At 40.8% G+C, this 18,973-nt stretch overlaps 1 protein-coding gene across 2 annotated transcripts in view; it reads right to left on the bottom strand.

The window, feature by feature from the left end:
- Window positions 1–10,192: 10,192 nt before the first annotated feature.
- Window positions 10,193–18,973, bottom strand: part of PMPCA (peptidase, mitochondrial processing subunit alpha) — a 110,017-nt gene continuing 101,236 nt past the window's right edge. For both annotated transcript variants that reach the window (XM_078641912.1, XM_078641913.1), the window contains exons 12-13: window positions 18,214–18,358; window positions 10,193–13,622 (exon numbers count right to left, since the gene is read on the bottom strand). In XM_078641912.1, coding sequence (XP_078498038.1) covers window positions 13,453–13,622; window positions 18,214–18,358 — 315 coding nt within the window. In that variant the 3' untranslated portion in view covers window positions 10,193–13,452. The remainder of the gene's footprint in view (window positions 13,623–18,213; window positions 18,359–18,973) is intronic.

The following is an 18,973-nucleotide window of genomic DNA, read 5'->3' as shown; positions in this document are numbered from 1 at the left end:
CTCTGAATCAACACAGACAAAGCACATCCTTCTCTTTCGCTGCAATATAGCTCAAAGTTTTTCTCATAATCTGGCATGCCCAGAGCTGGAGCTTCACATAGACTTCTTTTTAATTTTTCAAAAGCTTCCAACTCAATTTCATTAAGAACAATTGGATCTTTTATGTCTGATTTTGTTAATCTCTGTAGTGGTTTCGCAATTACTGAAAATCCACTAATGCATTGACGACAATAACCAACCATTCCCAGAAACATTCTAACCTGTCTTTGTGTTTTTGGAGGTTGCATTCCCTGAATCATTTTTATTCTCTCAATCGTCACCTGTCTCATTCCCTTTGCAATTCGATGACCAAGGTATTTCACTTCTTGTTTACAAAATTGCAATTTTGCAGGGGACACTTTATGTCCTTCATCTGCCAGATGATTTAAGAGAATAATCGTATCTGTTACACAATTGTCTCTTGTTTTAGCTGCTATCAACAGATCGTCAATATATTGCAGTAATGTCGATCTGCCAGGTAAACTTAAGTCTTCCAAAGATTTCTTCAACAACTCATTAAAAATAGAAGGACTCTCTGTATGCCCTTGAGGAATTCTACACCATGCGAGGGTCCTATTCTGGAATCTGAAAGCAAAGATTTCCTGACTCTCTGGATGTAATGGAACAGTAAAGAACGCATTGCAAAGATCAATAACAGTATACCATTCTGCATCATGTGGAATTTGGTAAAGAATGAATGCTAGATTTGGAACAACTGGACAACAGGGAACAACAATTTGATTAATTTTTCTCAAATCCTGAACTATTCTGTACGTTCCATTTGACTTTTTGATCCCCATAATCGGTGAGTTACAAGGACTACTCAATTTCTTTTAAAACACCTTGTTTAATGAATTTTTCAATCACAGGAATAACACCCTCAATTGTTTCAGCTTTCATTTTATACTGAGGAATGTTTGGAAATTCTATTCCCTGCTTCACTGTAATTTTGACTGGATCAACATGTTTCATTAGACCCATTTCATTTCCAGTCAAATCCCAAATTTCAGTTTTGACTGTCTCTTAATTCTTCTGGTAAATTTTCTTTTTCAAATGCAGGAAATAATTTTGTTTCTTCTGCTTCAACTAACATCATTGTCAATCGGTACAACCCCTCTTCCTCCATGGTTTGTAATTCAATTCCATCAGGTGAACAATATATTCTGCAATTAATTTTGCACAATATATCTCTCCCCAACAAGTTCACAGGACTACTGTTGCAAACTACAAATCTATGTTCGTCTTTAAAATTGCCTATTTCAACCTTGACAGGATCAGTCAGATCTGTTTTAATCTGCTGATTACTTACTCCGACTACTTGGATGGTATCCCCAGAGAGAGGCAGGTTTTCAATTTCCACTGATCTAACAGTAGAACGGGTAGCACCAGTGTCCACAAGAAAAGTGATTTCTACATCATTCACCTTTCCATTTACAAATGGACCAGACTGGTCAACCTCAAGAGTGGCTCCAATTACACACTCTTCCCCCTCTCTCGGGCACCGTCAGAAACGATCATCAGAATCACTTCCTTGATTTTCTGTCAACAAAAATTGTCCTGTTGCATTTTGCACATTTGATCTTTGAACTCATATTACCTGATCACTTCCTTCGAATCCCACACCTGGATTATATTTTTGACCTCCCCCACAATTTGGAAATGGAGGCTGTGGAATCTGATTCTGTTGCTGCGCTAACTGATACTGTAGCTGTCGCTGAAGACTCAGGTCATTCAACTGTCGCTGTAGCTGTTGCTGCAGATCAACATCGTTCTGCATCTGTGGGTTTAATGATGTATTTTTAACATTTCTGGGTGGGTTTTTACACTCACTTTTCCAATGCCCGAATTCGCCACAATTAAAACAAGGCAATTTCTGTTTTAATTCTTCAATTTTTGCATTATACTTTGACTTGTTAAAATTAATTTTAAATTTTCCTTGACCTTGATTCTGATTCTGAGCAAAATGTACATTTTTATTCTCAAGGCTTGCAATTTGTTGCTCGGCCACCTTCACTTGTGCCCACATTGCTTTTTCTTTTAACTTTTTCTGTTTCACTTCTAACTCATCACTACAGTATTTTGCTTTTCTCAAAATATCGTCAACTGAATTTCATTGCCATCCGACAATATTATTCCTGATCATTTCTCCAATTTCTGGTCTAAGACCATAAACAAATCTGTAGATAAAATGACTCCTATCTTTTTCGTCTAATTTTTCATAACCACTGTACTGTTTAAAAACCAGTAATAATCTTTCATAAAATGAATGAACTGATTCTTTTGGTTCCTGATTTGTCCTGTCTATTTTTACCCAATCAACTTCTTTTGGCGCAATTTTATTTTTCAACCAGTAATTCACTTTTTCATATAAATCCATGACCACTGGGGCTGGAGCACCTGTTTCTTTAATTCGCTCCGGTTCTTCTTTTGGCCAACTCACAGCAATTTTACATTCTGTCCAAAGATCTGATGGGACAACAATGTCAAAAAATCCATCCAGATCAATCTACAGAACTTTTGAAACTTTGATAAATCTGTCTACTTGTCGATACCATTCCACAGGTTTTTCCCTTAACCGAGGAAAGTCATTTGTGAAAAGCAAAATATCTTGTCTTGACCATGGGACATGAACATATCCTCCACCTGCATTTTCTCTCATAGGAAATTGTTTAGACATTTTATCAAATGTATCCAATCTTTCATCTTCCTTCTTTTTAGTCCACTTCACTCTCCATTTACTCAAGTCACCTAACGTTTTGATGTAAACAATTAATTCTTTTATATGGGTTATTCTTCCCATTGTGTTAAAGTTCCCAATGTGCTTTTCTGTAAAATCTAATCTGTAGTGTTTTCCTAAATTTTTCTGTTTGCTCAAATCAATTTCCAGTTCAACTGCCAGTTCTTCTAACTGATCATATTTATTCTTTGTTTTCCATTGAATGCTCTTACAGATGAACAGGAGTTCATCATCTCGATAATACTTCAAACTGTCAGGACCAATTGTGCAAATTATTAATTCTTCCAAATCTGCTTTCAATTTCGCAACATCAAATTTTGAATTTGAATCTCTTTTCTCAGGAGTTTCAGCATCTGATTCTGCACCCATTGGTGACTTGTTAAAAGAACCTTCATTAAAAGTCAAATCAGGCATTTTTGTTTTTTCACGATGAATCTCCGATAAATCTGAATAAAATTTCTCAGCTACTTTTGGAATTTCTGCATTTAATGGAATTATCAAACCTGGCTGTTTAATTTCTTTTTTATCAAAAATAGGCTGAACAGGACCAATCGTTACTGGAACTGCTACTGCTTCCATGCCTTTCGTTATCTGTTGAATTCATTTTTCTTTTGATCGAAAATATTCTGAAGTATTTACAACTTCCTCATCTCTGTTAGCTCTTGTTAAATTTCTTGGGGCTTCTCTTTCTATTGGAGTTTCTGAAAAATTCCTGCTTTCATTATAAACACTAAAATTTGTTCTGGTTTCTAATCTTTCTGGAGTTTCAAAAGATTCAGAATTATTTGGGTACAATTTGGGTGAATCATTTAATGGAGGTGCACTTGGTGTGGTTCCTGTAGAAACCATTGGAGTAGACCATGAACAAGGCTGTCTAAGTGGAGTTTGCTTTTTATTCGTGGTGAAAATTTCTTCTAAGACTGCATCCTCAGATTCACTTTCTACTACATTCTTTTTCTTTTCAGTTCTCTTTTCACCAGGAGACCCCAAAACCATTTCTCTAATTAAATAGAGACCATCACACATATCTCCCTGTCTCCACATACGCATTCTATCTTCATGTGTTTCTCTTCTGTAACTCGGTATTTTTGGAGGTCTTTTTATCCCACTTGCTTCTTTTTGAAGTTGAAACATCTCATCCTCCCATTCAACTAAAGCTTCAAATTGTGTAGGCCTAGGCTTAGGTATAAGAGCTGACATCTTTTCTCTTAAATTCCTTAAAATTTTTATGTTAAATGAACCATCGTCCGGCCAAACCAATACGCCATCATCGTTTGTATAATGCTTCCATACATCAAACCACAGAACAGTATGATAACCATATTCACCTTCCATATACGCGGCAGGTGTTTTGTATTTATGAAGTAATTTACCACCTCGTGTTTCAATTTTCTTATCAGGTAAAATAAAAAATTTCAATTTCTGAAGCATTGTAAGCTTTTTCTCAACATGTTTGTAATAACTCATTTTTAAATCAAATCCACTTAATTGGAAATAATCGTAAAAGTTTCCTGGTTGTTCCGTGACGCTAACCAATCCGTGTGCGAAACACACCAACAAGCCAATCAGGTTCAAGCTACGTCACTACTTTGCTCGACCAATAAAAATGGAGCTTCCCATAAGAGCCAATCAGTGTCTAGCTCCACTAAGTCACGTGAGCCAATCAGAGTACAGCTTGTGACGTATGATATCCAATCACTGCGCGGACCGTGAGACGTACACAGTCGCTGCGGTTTTTCGTGTCTCTCTCTCTGTACTCACCCTTCCTTTACAAAAACTTTTCACAGCGCCATTTTAAGAACACTCTTTCAATAAAATTAATTAACAACGACAAAAAGGATGACTCATTTGTCTGTTTCTCTAAATAAAGTGACAGATTTTTACAGACTTACAAGAATTCTTTTACGTGGAATAGACGACGCTATTCTCACAGAATATACATTCGCCGATAAAGTAAACCTTTACTTTACCCTTCAAACAGGTAAATAACGAACGCGTTTCCCTCTGAATGAAGGTAACAATTCAAAGTTTGACTCGAACGAAATTACAAATTCAATTACGCACTTTCAAACGGAAAGTATTCCTAACCATACACACATGAAATCTTGGCAGGACTCCAACCACAGATAACATGAATCGTTAGTAAAATAAGCAACGTTATTTTACCCTTCTCTCAAGCTCTAATATATTCTATTACTTTCTCGCAGTGAGTTTTAGAACGGGCTCATTGTCCCTATACTCAAAGTTTCAATTTCATAGACAATCCTCACTATACATACACTCTATCTAACACACCTATATCCCTAACACGTGTTGTACGACCACAACACTTGTGATATACGACGATATCACAATTCTGAAACAGATCAAATGTACTGTGTGACTACACTTTCGTCACACTACTCTGTACCGGTACAACTAGGATTTTTCACACTGTAGGAAAAAACCTTTCAATTACACAAAACAAAAAAAAACGAACTCAACATATGTTAAACATCGATCCTATGTAATTACTATGTAGCATATTTATTACCATAGCAACCATCAAGTCTGCTACCAGGAAATTTGATCCAGCGGCCTATAGGAAATATGTCATAAGCTACGCTACCCAACTTCACAATTTTCACCATTAATCATAAATCAATTACAAGGCCCATTATCTAACATGACATATATTGACCAACTGAATCATGTGACCTAATTAACCTATTCACAAATTATATACATTTATATACAACCGCAGTAAATGAATTCATCATATTTTACAAAACTCTACAAATTAATTAAGCCACTGTGGCGATAAGATCTTGCTAATGGTAACCTAAACTCATGAAATAACAAGACCAGCTTGAATTTCAAAGTAAGATTTTATTAGCTATTTGTTTAATGAATGCATTAGAAATCTTTATTAGAGCATTTTTATTAATGTATTGGTAAATAGTAATGAATGATTTAAGTAAATTTCAGTAGCATAAATCAATTAGAAAATAACAGTTTTTGTATTATTAAAATCCTAGGTCCCTAACTAAACTAACTATAATAAAGAATAAAGAATAAAAAGTATTTTTGAGTTTCTTACGTGCTCCAAAGGAGAATCGTCAGCACGACATGCCCATCCAAAGGTTAGCAAGAAGCCAGATTCCTCTTCCACGGGGAAGAGTTTTTATACCTTTCTACACTAAACTAATCTAAGTAAAAGTATAATTTTCTGCTGAACTCAGAGTCCCATTGGCTGTCAATGTGACACCATAGTGTCATTCCATTTTTTTAGAACATCAGTTCCGTCACTTTCATTAGAGTCCATTGTCTCTAGTTTTCGAACAACGAGGCTTCCTCCAGTTTGCAACATTAACCGAAAGAAAATCATTGCTTCCTCGGATATGAAATTGTCGCACACTCCTCTGCGACACTGTCACTAAATCATTGGCCATACCAAGGTCTAATATAAACATCGTTTTGTTTAAAAAGTTCCCTATTGTTGTGTGTGGGTAATGCGTTAAGTTGTTCCCGGCCTCGTCTATCAAACCACACAATAGATCAATATTGTGGTTGCATGGAGATAAGTTAAAAATCGCCGACCCATATTATTAAAACCTCTTTAGCACTCTTGTATATGATGTCAGTCAAAATAGTAGTAATCTCCTTTATTACAGAAATCGACTGGGCATTGCACAAATTATTGTAAAAATTAACCCGAACGTGGGTATAATTTTTAGTCTAACTAAGGGTGATAATTTGGTAATTTGGCTCAAGTTTGAGGGGGACTATTTCTTTAAAATCTAGGAGGTTTGATATAAACGTAACCAAACCTCCTTTGGCTCTCCCAGAAATAGAAGAGTTGCGGGGGAAAAATACGTCTTGTATCCCTCCAAATCCAAGGGAGAAGTAGTCCAGGTCTCCCACAATCAGATGATGCTTAAAATCTTTACAAAACTGAGCCATACATCATTCGCAACCTTAATTCGTAACCCTGCTACGTTCCAGTAGACAATACCGAGCTCGGTCTTGGCCTTTTGTGCTTTCTCAGATAAACCATAGTTAGTGGCCCCCCTCGGGATGTAACATCGAGCAAATCGGCCTCCTCTTCCATAGTTCTCACATTTTGATCAACAATTACATCCGGGATAGATGATACATCCTCATTCAGAGACAATTTCTGAGAATCCCGAAGTTCTAGTTCAGTTAAAAGAATTGGTGGTAATATATAATGATTTAGAGGGGTGCTGATTGAAGGCAACCATTTTTGCTCAATGATTTATGTTTCTCTAATTTGGTGGATTTTATTTCCAAAAGTCAATCCATTTCCTCCAGACCTGACAAATTATACCTATTTGTCGCTTGGATATTGTAAGAGTAACCTGGGGCGTGTTCCTTTGTGTGGATGTTAGTATTGATATTTGTATTCTCAACCTTCTCGGCCCCAATAGAGGGGGGATAGAAAAAGCAGAGCGGAAGGACGTTAATTTCGCCCATAAGTAGTGCGTTCATACTTTCGATACAGAGAATATTCTTCACCAAGGCTGGAGTTTTAAATGTAAGGACTATGCAATCCCCAGGAAACATTTTACCACGTGACCCCACCCACTGTACCCTTCTTGCCATCTTAAACTCAGTAAAGAGTTGATGGGTTAATCCTGTCCTCCCTCCGAGCCAGTGTAATGATTTATTTCTTAAAGAATCCCAGATTTTTTTTTCAGATGAGAGGTTTTTTGGGGACGTTTGTCATGACAACCACGTAAGGAGTTGCCTCCGGGGGTAGATGTAGATGCTGGTCAGTGGGAAGTTTATCTGGACGGTGAGCTGAGGAAATAGGACCTAATGTTGGTGCACAACATGACTGAGAGGGTGGTGGATAATATCTGTTCGTGTATTCTGTTGTTGGGGTACCCCTATGTCCGTTCCCCAACTCTATGGTGGATGGAGAATCAGGTGTTGTGGTATGTAGATAAGGAACATTGCCCTTTTTATTTAGGGTATTTAAGGAGTTGGGCATGTTCGCCACAGTTTTATTCCTAGTGGTTATATCCTTACTAGGTAGAGACCTTAATTGCTCCCTTTTTTCCATAGTACCGGGAACTGGTTCAGGGGATTTCAGATCCTTGTCACTAACTGAAGGCAGAATTTTTGGGATGGATTTTTCAATAAGGGTTAGTCTCTCTTCCATTTGGTCAAGTCTAGCTCTCAAATAAAGGTCTAATCTTTCTACCAGGGTCGTTAAGTTCCTCAGTTCTATCGAATCAGTCTCGCTTTTTTTCTTATGATCTTCCTTCCCCTTGTAAGAGCCTTTTCTAGTCCCCATTCTTTTTTTCCCTAGTTGTCCCTGCCTTTGCGTTAGAGAGGGGTTGGCTTCACTTGCTTCTTTATTACATCCCCCAACAACTGTTCTCCCAATTTTTTCTCCCCCAAAGCCGGGTTTTTTTGCTTCTTTTTAGGGGACTGCATGGGCGACTCAGTCACTCGATATGATCTCCTCATATAGAAGCTGGACACACCCATTTGGGGGTAGGTTAGAATTTGGGATCTTGCCCTGATTGTCCGATGGCTTAAGGTGTTCAAGACCTGAGGTAGGACCGAGTGTACCTGCCTCCAGGGATTCCACCACCGACGATATCTGTTTATCCGAGGCACCCATAGCCCCTGTGAGATAACTTAATAGGGTTTGCTGGGTGTCGCTCGATGGTCGTGGTGCATCTCCTGTATTGTTACTAGGCAATTTCCTTTTTCCCATATTTATTGCGGGGGTTACTCAACAAATGTAGACTGTGGTTAAAGACAGTTGTGAATTAAAATGATTTCTTGTGGAGATTGTACTAAATTACAGCCTTCAATAGTTACCCGTTAGACAAGCCCACAAGGAGAATCTTGGCATTTAGCAAATACCCACAGTCAAAAAACTAGGTATGCTAGGCAGGGTTATAATATAGCCATAGTCCTTTATAAAGTTATTTCTTACTGTCAATCGTCCTTGCGGAGTAGTCACAAAGTGGGAGTTAGAAAGTGGGCCCAGCCCAGCCTCATCCAGGCACAGACGGGCAGACGGGCCCGCCCTTGGCCCAGGCTTCGACAGAGCGCGTTCCGCGGGAGCCCGCTCCGAGTTTTGTAGGGCGGCTGGCACAGCTCCTCGTGCGAGACCGCACTGCCCTCTGGGATTATGAAGTCCCCAGGCAGTCCGCGGTCCGCGCTTAGGAGCGAGGAGAGGCTTCGGGTGTTCCAACTGCGGCAGAGAGGTCTCCCGACCAGGTCCCAGGAAGCACAGCAATGTGGGCAACACACGGTATTCCGGGCAGCAAGCGGTCAGTGAAGAGCGTCCCGCGCCGCGGGAGCCCGCTCCGAGTTTTGTAGGGCGGGTGGCGGCTGGCGCAGCTCCTCACACAAGACCGCACTGCCCTCTGGGATATGAAGTCCCCAGGCAGACCGTGCATAGGAGTGAGGAGAGGCTTCGGGTGTTCCAACTGCGGCAGAGAGGTCTCCCGACCAGGTCCCAGGAAGCACAGCAATGCGGGCAACAAACGGTATTTCGGGCAGCAAGCGGTCAGTGGAGAGCGTCCCCTGAATGTTTATTCAAAAGTCGTCGAGGGTGTGCGTCGAAGGCACGCGATCGAGACAATACCGTTGGTTAAGTGTGATTGCGCATCGAAAGGGGGTTCAATAACTACATTGACCCGGAGCGCAGCAAGTCACATCCGAACCCGATGGCGGGAAAAAACAATCTAACGATGGAGCCGATGCCAATGCACATTGTCCACCGAAGGAGGAGTGACCAGTTTTGTGACTGTAACACTTCTTCGAAGACAAAATCAACATGCAGACATCAGAGCCCAACACCAGATGGCGATCTATGCATAGTGTACAATCTGCAGCTCATATGATTGAAACATTTAGGTTTTGTCTTGCTCGTTTGTAGCCTTTGGGCCATTGTCAGGCAGCTCAAGTAGCTAGATGCCCTCTGCTTACGGTGATGCTGTTAAAACACAACAAAACATTTTTTTTTTTAAATGTGAAAGGACCCATATTAGGATTCACAGATATAATTTAAAAACAATTTCAGGCACACTATTGTTTTCTATCTGTTTCTCAACCTACGTGCATTGTACCATTGAGAAGCTGCTACATCCTCCAATCAATAGCCTTTCAGTTTTCCAAATCACGTACTTATTCAAAGGACTTTAGAAGTTCATTCAAAAGTGGCTACTGTCAATGTACAATATGAGCCTGTGCTTGTTGCACTGCATATAAAACTAACAGGGAAAGACTTTGAAATTTAACTGAGTGGTTGTAATAATTTTATGATGTATTTATGTATGCTTTAATTATCATTTTAACTTGATTAAATGAAGATGAATTGATTGATTGAATTGAGTGTGCAGCTACATAGGATAAACCAAAAAAACATTCTCACAAAAAATGACATTGACATCGGATAGATATAATTTAATAAGATTTCTCAAAATAAAACTGTGCGTTATTCACAAAACTGCAACAATACACACTTAAAAATGTTCTACTGTACATGACACTGGTTTGGCATACAAGTGAATATATACAGAAACATACGACTGGAAATTCGGCAGCAAACTAACCAGAAGCGAAACAAGGCACAGGGATACATGTAAGTTCAGTGCTCACCGGAAACACATTTAAACAGCAGTATTACCTTGCAGATGTGGAGAAGAATCTTGACATTGAGACAAAACCAAGACATGGATCTTTAATGGGTCTTCCGGTACTGGATTAGATTTCTAAAGTGTTGAAAATATTGAAATTTTTTCATAATCCCTAACAGGCAAATCCCGGATAAGCTTTCAGGCCATTGGCTTGAGTCTAGGTCACCAGGCATGCCATAGCAGCAGTACACCTGCTAAAATTCAAAGCAGGGATTTATCAAAGCCTTGATTGGGGATATATACACTGAATCTAACTTCTTATGCTCACATGTAACCACCTCCTACATATCCAGCCAACATTTCCTTCTGTCAATTCCTTTAGCTTCTTTGATATTCATTTACACTGACTTTTCCCCTTCATATGTGTGACCATTTCAACTATCCAGCTTAAGATCTGGTCAGATGGCATCCCAACAATCCACAATTTCCTAGTTTAGATATTTTTGTAAGTGGAGAATCACATTTTAATCCTCAACAAAGGCAACATCTACAGGCTCAAACGTGCTCTAGTGTCAGAAGAACACACAAAACAAATATTTCAAGGTGGAGCTCAAAGAAAAATTACGGGCCAAAGAAAGAGTTCTTCCTGAATGGATCGAAAGATTTAAATAGTGAAAGAATTCACCTACTTGTGATAGTTCTCTCAGACAACTCATCCTGGAAGAGATAAATTCAGACAGGTTGCATGTTGTTGAATATGCCTATGAGCAAACATCTTCAGGAATTAACACCACCTTCACCTGTTTCCAAAGAAACCAACCTGTTACTTCCCAAGGTAAAAAAAGCCTCCTGAGGAGTGGTGTGGAATATTCTGCAAAGATGATGATACCGTTTAACACTGGCTACATTACAATTCAGAAAAGAAACAAACTGGACCACTGTTGAATATAGAAAAACCTAATAGTAGTCAAGTCCAAAATGTAAAAAGACAAGGAAAGAAATAAAGATACTGACCCAAAGCAGCTGGCTAAAGAATATGCTCTTGCTCAAATTAGGTACTCCAACCATGATGGAAAGAACATAAGCTGCGCTCCTAACTATGAGCCAAAAACTGTACAAAAGGAGCCGCAAAAGCACTGGCTCTAACAGCAGGACGTAAATGGAGTACGGGTGTAATCCATACACTCTACGTTCATTTTCTATACAAGATTAAAGATGCAACCTTATCTCAGACAACTACCACACAAAGAAAAATACCTTTTCCCGAAGGCAGGTGTAATTTAGCAGCACAAAGCAAGTTTGGAAGAAAAGGGATTACCTCAAAATGCCCTACAAGAGCAAACATAAATAGCGAACCCTCTTTTTCTTTCACTCCACTTGTATGAAAGGGCAAGGAAGGGCAGAACCAGATCCAGTGCAGGGATCAGAAGCTATTTGGGAAATACCGAGGAACTGCTGACTGACCACCGAACTAAGGCAACATCAGTAGCTCAATAGATCCAAAAAAAGCAAGCAAATGACTGCTAACAGAAGAATATGTGAATAAAAACAATGGCGACTGAAGGATAAATTGCTACAGAAATATAATGGGGCTTCTGGGACAGCAGGCAAAGTATTCTGCATTCAAAGAATTCAAAGATATATAGCAATACAGTGTTTAAGAGAGTGGCCAATTCAGAAAAAAGACCATGACACAACGAAGTATCCCCCCCCCACCGAACAGTCTTCTTCACCAACGGCCCTCTACAGCATTGCACATGCTCTCCTCGTTACCAATTTTGTGCCATGCTAATCATGCCACAAAGAAGCTTCTACCCCCTTTTTTTTTTTACTATCCTAAAGACGGACAGCAGAATAAAGCATCCCTAGAGAACGGATGACCACCTGGGATCTGATAACACACTCCAATGACACTGCCAAAAGCTATAGGTTCTCTTCGTTTACATTTCAGATTTGGTTTTTTTATAAGTTCCCTCTAAATTCCTTTAAGTAATATTCTTTGTACTTTTTTGTGTTCCTGCATAAAGGAATTAAAGCTGAATATGCTAATAAAAAACTTTTCGAACAGAAAACATGGTTTAAAAATTAATTGGCAATGCAAGATCGCATGAAACATACTGTTCTAACCTTCTTCTTCGTACTGACGCTTTATGTCACAATGTAGTCAAAACAGTGAGTGCTATCCTTGTGGAGTGATTAGGTTAATAAACACCAGTTTTCATGGCGCACGCTTGTTGCTTGGCAGCACTTCTAATGGCAGAAGGTGCAGACTGCTAAGAACGCCGCAGGGGAAACCGGACCAGCCCTTCCCCTACTAGACTAATATGCAACCCTCCTGTGCATCGCATATTCTAATGTAGATACTGATTTGGTACATTAGTTTAGAAAGTGTACGCATACTTCTATACATGAAAATGACGTTTGTTTGACGCATGTACCAATCCCTCCTGGCATGTTTTGCATGTTTGATGCATGCACCAGGCCCTCCTGGCACCACAGTTTAACATGATATTCGTTCATCACCTGGTTCTTTTTTAACATGTGGAAAGGATGAACTTTTTTTTTTTTTTTAGAAGTTTGGTTCACTAGTAAATGGGATGCAAAAGCATGGATAATTTGGGTCGAAGTTTCAAACAATATCCATAGCACTCTGTGTAGGCTTCATAAAAACTATGGTAGAACCCTTGTGAGGAAGCAATACTTGGCTTCAGCAGTGCAAGCTTTGGGAGACACCAGTGAGAGGCTGCAGAACCAGAGACACGGTTACAGAAAAAATGAAATGAAGAGTGTAAAATAATTCTACAAATACAAAATCTCTACAAAATAAAAGGCAAAATATTCCCCATATATGTGCATATATTTTAGAAGATGTTCTTTGTATTACTAGGTCAGTGATGACCCCATGTAAATGTTTCATTCTTTTGTTTATAAAAAACACTTCTAAACTATTGTCCTAGGATCCCACAAGTTTCCTCTGCATATTTACATAATGTTTTTCCTGGTAATGAACATTCCAAAACCAAGGAGCAAAAATATATATACTTTAATACTCTGGTTCTGTACAGTATAATTTTATCGGAATAGTCGGTATGTCCTAGGTAGTTTGCCATCTCTGCTGGTAAGTGCTGTCTGTATGTGATCATAATCTGGCAGTTCTGTTAGATCTCCCAAAGCAGCAACGGCCGGTTTGTTTCGCAGCATCTTTGTAGCAACCCTCGTAATGTCACCAGATGTCACCAAACCTAGAGAAAGAAAAATAAATCAAATTCCGGAATTGATCAAAATATCCATATGAGGCACAGAAGCAACGCTGGGAGGTAACTATTCAAGATTATACTAAAGCAATGGTGAGAAAACTAAACCCCTTCCTGTATCCCACAGTTCACAGCAGAGCATTATTAGATAGCCTTCATAACCCTCAGCAAATTGCTGCAGGCGGCTGATCACTGGAGCCTCAGTTTGCTCACATTGGTCCACTTCTTGAGTAAATGAACTTGCCTCCAGTTGAACAGTGCATCGTGCGTCTTGGGTCCCAACTCCACCAGGCAGTAAAACTAAAGCTGCAGTATCTGAGGCATAAAACTGCCATTCACTGTTTTTTCCAGAGCTTCACTCAACTGCATGGCCTCAAAGGACATTGAAAAAGAATTCCTTCGCTCATGTTTGAGCAGTTCCATAAGAGTTCTTATTTTCAAAAGCACAACAAACAATACAAAGGATGACCACTGCAAACCCAGTCACAGTTCTAGTAATTCACCAGCTACATAAGCTGTGACCAAACACTATTTTTGTTTTATTTTTATGTGAGCGGATAGAGATCGGATGCCAGGGCAATAGAGTGCAATAACAAACAAACAAATATAGAACATGCACCTCCAGACTTTGTCTCCAAGCTCAATATCCAGCTTTCCTCTAGCACAACATCTCAGTCAGTCAGTCAGTCAGAATATCTTTATTCGACTTTTACAAGTCATGCAAAGAATTGAACACAATACATCACATAAAATACATCCATAAAAAGCAGCAGACAGGCTGCACTTTTAAGACAAGCTATCTACATATATAAAATATTTACATTTGATGTCAAAAAGAAAACAGTTTTTTTAAAATCAAAATACATTTAAGGCGAAGTTAAGCCAGCAGTTTTCACCCTAGCCGCAGCCACCAAAAAGTTAGCAGTACAGAAAGAGATGCGAGGATTTAACAAAAGTTGTAAAAAGAGCAATGCCGGGCGCACCTGTATGAAGCCAGCTTCTTTCAGGATTGGCAACAAATATTTTTTCCTCTGCTCGTGATAAAAACTATAAAACATAACAAAGTGCCTCGTGTCCTGTACAGAAAAGTGATCGCAGCGGCAGGGGGGAGCTAAATCTGGTTTCTGCCAGCTCGAAAGAGAACCTAGGCAAGAATGTAGTAGGTTAAATCTAAGCTTAGTTAATAAAAACCTATGGTAAGGGAGGGTGACGAAGCTAAGGTACGGTGCGAGCGAGGGTGTACTGACCAGAAGGCTATGGGCCCTTACTGCTGGTTTAAGCAATTCATGGGCCTCACGGCGCGCTTCCTTCCTTTCCTTAAAAGACTTTTATAAGGTCTAAGTCTTCAGCCTTGATTTTCTCTGGCGATGAGAACAATTCAGGGCGACCTAGTTCTAAAAACGATTTAGCTATGTACGCCAACCAGGGAATACTACTATGTTTATCAAGTGCTAGGACATCATGAAAAATTGTGTGATTTAAGGGGAGGTCCTCGTTCAGCCATATTTTCAACCACAATGTCAAGGGTGCTAGGCTCAGGGTGTCTGACAGATAGGGTATGCCCACCTCTTTATGGATAGAATAGGTTGGGGTTGACTGCGGGACAGAGAGCAGAGATCTAATGAATCTATTTTCAGCCCTCTGAATAGGGTCAAGGTTTACATACCCCCACAAAGGTGACCCGTATGATGCAATAGCAACGGGCTTGCTCTTATAGATTTTTAAAAGAGCTTCCATGGGCCTGGCTCCTAACTTGCCAGCAAAACCCAGGAGCGCTGAGGAAGATCTGATGACAGCCAACCTCTTTGCACTTATCTGTGGGCCCCACGAACCTTTCTGATCAAACAAAACCCCCAAATAGGGGAATGTGGCCACCCTAGAGACAGGGACCCCTCTGCAAAAGAATGATTTTTGTGTTTTTTTAGTGCATCCGCGCCCCAATACCATCGTGTGTGACTTAGTGGCATTGACTTTAAGGTCCAAGTTCTCCATATAAGAGCCAAAGGCATCCAACAGGAGCTGGAGGCCAACGCCAGTGCGAGCGATTAACACGGCATCGTCCGCATACAGGAGTGCCGGAATCGCGGTACCTCCTGCGCGCGGAACGTCCGCTTCCAAGCGCTGCAGATGTTCTCCCAAACCATTAATATAGATGGTGAAAAGCAAGGGGGCTAAAATACAACCTTGCCGTACCCCCTTTACAGATTTAAACAATGGGGTGCATCTGCCTTGGTTTGACACTCTAACTGCTGCAAAAAGCTCCTGATGCATAGACGCCATAAACCCAACCAGGGCTTCATCAATGCCCAATTTCACCAAAATCGACCACAATTTTGACCTATTAACCATGTCAAAGGCCGAGGAGAGGTCCATAAAAGCAAGGAACACAGAACCCTCCTTGGCCACAGTGTATTTGGAGATAAGTAAATGCAGGTTAATACATTGTTCAATGGTCCCTTTTTTCTCTCTGAAACCATATTGAAGTTCGGACAGCCCTCCACAACCATCAACGTTCTCCCTCAATCTGGATAACAATACTCTGCCCAAAATTTTAATAGTTGAATCCAGTAGAGATATAGGTCTATAACACGCGGGATCATCCCGCTGGCCTTTGTTTTTGAAGATGGGTACAATGGTGGATATGGCCCACGAGGCAGGGGCTTTATTGCCTCTCACTGCATTGAACACGTTTGTCAAAACCTCCGCCCACAGATTTGGGGAATACATAAAAAAGTCAGCGGGGACTCCGTCAGGGCCTGGAGCCTTCAGTTTTGTGGATGACAAGAGGGCATTTTTCACTTCCTCTGGGTTAAAAATGATGGATTTTGCCTTGGTGCTGGGCAATGGGGCCGCGTTGTTTCCTTCTACCACGCCCCCATATAAGTTTTTAAAGTGAGACAACCATTTTTCATCAGTAATTACGCAGTCCATGGGTGCATTTTTGTCATCGGAGAAAAAAGGTTGTTTGATGATCTCCCAAAATCTCCTACTGTCCTTCAGCACTGCCGCTGAAAGGAGATTATCCCAGGCCTCGCGTTTGATAGTGTCCTTACGATTCTTTATGGCTTCCTTGTATATTCTCCTTAATCTTGAAATATCGTCTTTAGCCCTAGGCACTTTTTTTAAGGCTGCCAACAGTTCTCTGTGAGCTGACGAACATACGGAGTCAAACCAACGCTTTGTTCCTGTGGTTCCCTTAATGGGTTTTGCCAAGAGGTCCTTTGACACCTGGGCACATAATGCCTCATATGCTGCGATTATTTCCTTCCCTTGGGCACCCGGATTTTTACAGAGATCAACCTTGTCTTTGATTTTTGGGAAGTTTAGCACGTAAAAGTTTTCTGGGATCACTTTGGCCCACTTCACTCATCTGTTATTGTCAGTGACCCTCAGAGGTTGTGCAGGAATTGCTGTTATTGGGGATGCCCCCATCAGGGCTCCCCAGGCCACTTCAAGTAGTACGGGGTTATGGTCGCTATGGTGGCTTACTACTGTGCGATAATCCTTGAACCGTCCTAGGATGCCTTGTGAGACAAATATATAGTCAATCACTGTACCTTGCTCAGTACCAAGAAAGGTAGGCATTCTTGGACCCCCATCGGGTTCGTACAGATCATAATTAGCAAGCAGTTCTTCTAGCTCCTGCCCCTCTGCAGAGTGTTCAAAGTGAGGGCCCTTTGGATCTCCGTCATCCACCTCGCTAGCTCCCCCTCCCTTACATGCTAGGTTACATAAATGAATATTAAAATCGCCTAATAAAATTAATTCAAAAGCGGGCTCGATATTCTGAGATGCTGAATATAAAAAGCTGTCTAGGTTAGCGATATTGCGCCCTCTGTAGTCGCTATTCCCAGAATTATAAAAATTAACGTATAGGATCCTACTGGTGTTATTAATCACCCTTTCGACCATTAAGATGTTATCAGAGTCAGTACTAATCTGCCTATATCTGCCTTTCAGGGCCAAAGAAAATAGAATGACCAAGCCTCCTTTAGCTCTACCCGCTCTGCTGGGTACTGCAGGTTTGGTGAAACTAGTGAACCCGTCCCACCAGAGGTTGGCGGATGTGTCCCAAGTTTCTTGCAGGGCAATGATATGATTCTTTGCTATAAAACTCAACCAAGCAATGTCCTGACGTTTCGTATTTATACCTGCAATGTTCCAGCTTATTATTTTACAGGAATCGGTAGGTGGTCTGGGTTCCCTGGGCCCCTCCCCCACCCCGTCTACTATGCATGGCATTGGGACGCCCTCTTTGACTACCCCTTGCAACGGACTTTGTGTGTTTATGCTAATTGAGGTTTGAACATCTAGGTCTCCTCCCTCAGTAAGTCAATCGCAAGTATTTAGATCTGATAGAGGGCCAAACCTATTTCTGGTACCGAATCCCCACCCAAGCGGGGTAGCTAGTTGGCCCTGGCCAAGCGCTGGCATATTCCATATGGGTTGTGGTGTGGTTGGGCGTAACCTAAGCTGGTCATTAATCATCGGGAACAACATCTCATAAATGAATCTACTGCACAGTAATGCAAAGAAAAGACAAAAAAACTACAACCAGCGAAGCAATCACAGCACTTACTGATCAGGTTGCACAGTTCATCTGGCAGTTTCCTTCCGCCGGTCGCTAGCACTTGCCTTCCTACGTCCTCAAAAATCACTGGCCGGGACTCCAGGTTCATCATCAGCATCGACTTCAGCTGAGTTTTTGCTCGCTCCAGTTCAACCTTCAGTTAAAGACAAATAAATCGGTATATGTTCAGTCGAGAGTTCCTGGCCCATAGCAAGGTCAGGCCAAACTTGGTAGTCCTGAGCCTTAACTCTAAAGATTTTTGTTATGGTGAATGCACTAAAGCCTTTCACCATTTATGCAGCATTAGCGGTTATTGTGATCATGGCATCAAGGCACCACATGTCACACCTAGAGAATCAAGTTTAAATTCACCCATAGCTTTCCTCCATGGGAGCTCTAGAAGGGGTAAGCTGTGGTCATCTCTTTGAGGGTCCTTTAAGAAGCACCAAACAATTCAGTACTATAGATTTTTACAGGAAGGAGGACAGTAGAGAGGGGCTGAGATAAACATAGTCATAGTGAAGATTTGAAATAAACAACACATTTTAGAACCAAGAAAACTTAAACCTAAATTGTGATCAACTATCTTGATGCAAGACCCAGGGGCGGCTCCTCCATGTGGGCGGAGGAGCGTCGCCCGACTGCTTTCTCGCAGTGCAAGAAGCAGAAACATGAAAGGCGAAAAAGCAGTAGAAGGGCTTGGTTGGGGCGGACAGGTCGGTGAGGAGTGGCTAGCCCAATATTGTGGGCGCTGACTGTTAGGTCAGCC

The sequence above is a fragment of the Lissotriton helveticus genome, chromosome 5_1 (assembly GCF_964261635.1).
Source record: "Lissotriton helveticus chromosome 5_1, aLisHel1.1, whole genome shotgun sequence".
Lineage (NCBI taxonomy): Eukaryota > Metazoa > Chordata > Amphibia > Caudata > Salamandridae > Lissotriton > Lissotriton helveticus.
The sequence above is the reverse complement of the archived record's forward strand: the minus strand, read 5'-3'. Positions and strand labels throughout refer to the sequence as shown.